Source organism: Pundamilia nyererei, unplaced genomic scaffold (assembly GCF_000239375.1).
Source record: "Pundamilia nyererei isolate P.nyererei 1_Seehausen unplaced genomic scaffold, PunNye1.0 scaffold00269, whole genome shotgun sequence".
NCBI classification, from domain to species: domain Eukaryota; kingdom Metazoa; phylum Chordata; class Actinopteri; order Cichliformes; family Cichlidae; genus Pundamilia; species Pundamilia nyererei.
The window spans coordinates 654,420-658,138 of NW_005187670.1; the positions used below are offsets into that span (position 1 = coordinate 654,420).

Genomic DNA, 3,719 nt, shown 5'->3' on the forward strand with positions numbered 1-3,719 from the left:
CATACCATAATAGACCCATTTCTGTAGTATACTTACATATCTATATTATTGCTAATATATATTGTAATTTATCTATATCACTAAAGCACTTCTGGATGGATGCAAACTGCATTTCGTTGCCCTGTACCTGTGCATGTGCAATGACAATAAAGTTGAATTCTATTCTATTCTAAAATCAGCAGCTTTTCAACCCAATCACTTCCTGTATGAGGAGTAACAGGACCCCAGGTCAAAAAGATATCTGGAATATTTGGAAATGAGAAACAGGGAGAAGAAAGCTCCAGGCGGGAGAACAGAGGACTGATTAAGAGAATAAACAGAAATCAAATATCAGCTGTTTATCAGCTGATCAGACTCCCACCACATGTTTGGAACTGTTTTGGTTCTTGGCCCCGCTGCGACCCTTTGTTGGTCGTGCTCGGAGCGATTTCATTTTCTGTCTGACTCGGGGAAGTGACGGGGAATACCAGCTGAGAGCGGGGAGAGGGAGCAGCTGTGAATGACGAGGCTCGACCGCCGCTCTCCGCTGGGCGCCACGGAGCGCACTCACAGCACAGTGACTGTCTCACCTGTCTGTGCACGGCAACATCACAGAACATCTCTCAGCTTATATGTAAGTACGACAGATTATTGAAACCTCAGTCTCTCTCCACCACCATCACCTGTACATAAAAGACGGCCCTCGCTCCCGTCTCATCTCCCATTAGCTTGTTTTATTTGGATGAAAGCTCAGAGCTGAGGAGGCATCAGCCAATGCTAGTGCTGGTCACGGGCACGCCTCTAATATTTGGTAAACGTTCCTCAGAAAGGCACGCCTCAGCTCGTCAGCAGGCTTCTGGCATAATTCTGGTTCAATTCACCTCAGGCTGCACGGACTACTTTTTCAGGTCTGTCCCGTGTACTCCATACATTCCTGACAGAACAAGAGCAGTTCAAACACATATCACATCAAACACAGAGAAAGACTCAGCTCAGACTTGTTGGACGGTGTGTTAACCAAACGTAGAGTCTGTGGGGACTGACACACTGCAGGAGCCTCTGCTGGACGTCAGAGGAACTGCAGGTTGCAGCTCCATGTTCGCCGAAAGTGTCGTTCAATCTCCTTCAGGCAACCTTTGGCACTGACTCAGGGAGAATAGGAAACTCAGGCGCACAGCAGCATTTGCCAGTAACTGAGAGAAGTGCTCATAGGGGGTCATATGATTGTTGGGTTTTTGTCTGTATGTATTATTGTACGATCTACTGTACGATATAAAGCACCTTGAGACGACTGTTGTTGCAATTTGGCGCTGTATAAAACTAATTTAACTCCCCAAGGTCATTGTTGGAAAAGCTACAAGATCAACCATCCTTTTTCCATGTGACAGTGTGAGCAAATAAACACAGAATTAGAAGTTGGAGGGATTTAGTAGCTGAACTTTACATGAATCACGTTTCCTGTTCTCAGGTCATTTCACCCGAGGAAAGTGCAGCTTTGGTCGAGCTTTCACGTACCTGTCCAACATTTCTGCCACGGGAACAGAACCGGCTGCAGTTTATCAGCGACACTCAAGCTTTTCTTCATGACGTGGAAAAGACCAAAGAAAAGCTCTGCAGCAGAGCAAACGCCTGTCATATGAAAAATCACTCGTCTCATGTTTTTGCACTGTTGGGCAACAGTGTACCATAGAAACACAGGGGCGTGAGCTTGAGTCCGCACAGAGGCTCTTTGCTGCTGTAAACATGGGAGTTTATGGGAACTGACTCACTGCTGCCTCTGCTGGACGTCACAGGAACTGCGTCATCAAACATGTGAAACGAGGGTTTGGAACGAGATGTTGTTGCGCACAGTAACATGAAGCGAGTTTGGTTTTTTCAGGAGTTTATTTAGTTTCTGATTGTAAACACAGCTGCACAACAAGCTTATATACAAAGGTTAACAGAGGTCAGCAGATGGGCGGGGCGATTCAGAGCAGGAAGTCAAACCACACGACTGATGCTTCTTTGATTATAATTACTGTTTGATTTGTCCTGCTGATACATGCCACAGATTCGGTTTCTACATCACCATGTGGGCGGAGCATAAGCTGCAGATGGAGGTGAGACAGACCCATAAAGAAAGCAAGAGTTACCAGAACAGAGATTCTATAAGAACCATAAATGGAAGAATAAAACGTGCTGTTACGGTAAAACGGAGATTAAATGAAAGCGACACAGAGGCCGCCGCCCGCAGAGATGTCATGCTTGTAGCCAGGTGCGCTCACGTAATGAACTGCTTCCTCTTTGATTAATGCTAGCACCTGCAAGCTACCTGTGAAAGTTAAAGTGATGCGTGATGGCGCGCAGAGTCGAGCTGTGTGGCGAGGGTTAAGACGACAGTAGCGGCTGAAGGAGGAATGTTTCTGTCAGCACCAGCAGGACTTCCTGTCTGCCTGAACCAGGATCAGCAGCTGCAAACGGCGACGCTCCAGCACGACTCGTTCCTTCTGCGTGAGGGGCGTGGCTCAGCAGTTCAGTCTTTTTCAGTGTTTGTGTTTAAAAAGAGACGCTCGTTTCACAGTGACTGGCGGAAAAAAAGGCACGCCACACATTTCCCACGGACCCGTCTCCTCTTTGCTCAGACGCACACGTCCACAACGCCCTCATCCGCGACCTCGAGCTGGCTCTTGAGGTGGGCCGTCATCTCCCGCAGGTTCACCCGCTCAGGGTCCAACAAACCCTTAAAGCTGTCATCGCTCCCCATGTGGTTGTGGCGAACGGCGCTGAGATGCTTCAGGGCAGAGCTGCTTGAGGAGCCGCCGCCAGAGGAGTAGACGCCGGAGTCGCCGCTGCTGCTGCTGTCCTGCCGGCTGTGCCTGACACTGCAAACACAGAGACACGGTTTAGCTGGCGTTGCCGGATCTGCCATCATGAACGCTCTCTAATGAACACGCCAACACTGACCTGCTGTTCGGCTCCAGGCCCGAGGGGGGTGCTGCCAGCTCCTCGGCAGGAGGGATGTGGATTTCCAGGACGGTGGGCGGTGGACAGATGGTCACACCTTCACACAGCAGCTCAGACTCAGAGTCTGGGGTGAGGAGGCGAGGGATGTCGGAGCCCGGAGAGCTGCAGAGGTACTGCAGGAGGACAGAGGAGAGAAGAAGAGCTGCTGATGATGCGCACATCACAGAGAAACGCCCCGATCACACCTCATCATAAGTGTTCCAGTTCATGGTTTAAATAAAACAGATCAATCAGGTGAACACCACCCGCTCATCAACTGCAAGCTACCTTCTTCAGGTGGGAGGGCATCTGGTCAGACGGGTTCAGAACATCCTTCATGGTCTTGCAGCACCTGAATAAACCGTAAATGGTTCCCAGCACGATCAGGAAGAAGAACAGCAGCGAGCCGAGGAAGTACAGGAAGATGTTCCACCAGGGGATCGAACCTGGAAACAAACCGACGCCGTTAGATGGAGGCGCTCCGCCTTCAGAGTCACAGCTGTCACCATGAAGATGGTGGCAGACCATGTGACCACCCTCTCAGACCCTGAGAGAACTTCACTTATCTCCTCTGCAGGCTGTGATTGGACGAGTTTACACTCTGACACCTGATTGGTTCTCCTCTGATGTGTCCCTGCGTGGAGGCTGTGCTGGTATCGGTTTTAATTTCTACAATCAATTCGATTCAATTTTGACTCAGAAAGAAAAAGCTGGTCTCTGAGAGAGAGAGGGCGAGAGAGAGCGAGGGCGAGAGAGAG

At 49.6% G+C, this 3,719-nt stretch overlaps 1 protein-coding gene across 1 annotated transcript in view; it reads right to left on the reverse strand.

The window, feature by feature from the left end:
• Positions 1 to 1,844: 1,844 nt before the first annotated feature.
• Positions 1,845 to 3,719, reverse strand: part of LOC102213625 (interferon alpha/beta receptor 1b-like) — a 7,666-nt gene continuing 5,791 nt past the window's right edge. Inside the window, exons 6-8 of the mRNA XM_005750343.1 lie at positions 3,250 to 3,407; positions 2,923 to 3,095; positions 1,845 to 2,840 (exon numbers count right to left, since the gene is read on the reverse strand). Coding sequence (XP_005750400.1) covers positions 2,597 to 2,840; positions 2,923 to 3,095; positions 3,250 to 3,407 — 575 coding nt within the window. The 3' untranslated portion in view covers positions 1,845 to 2,596. The remainder of the gene's footprint in view (positions 2,841 to 2,922; positions 3,096 to 3,249; positions 3,408 to 3,719) is intronic.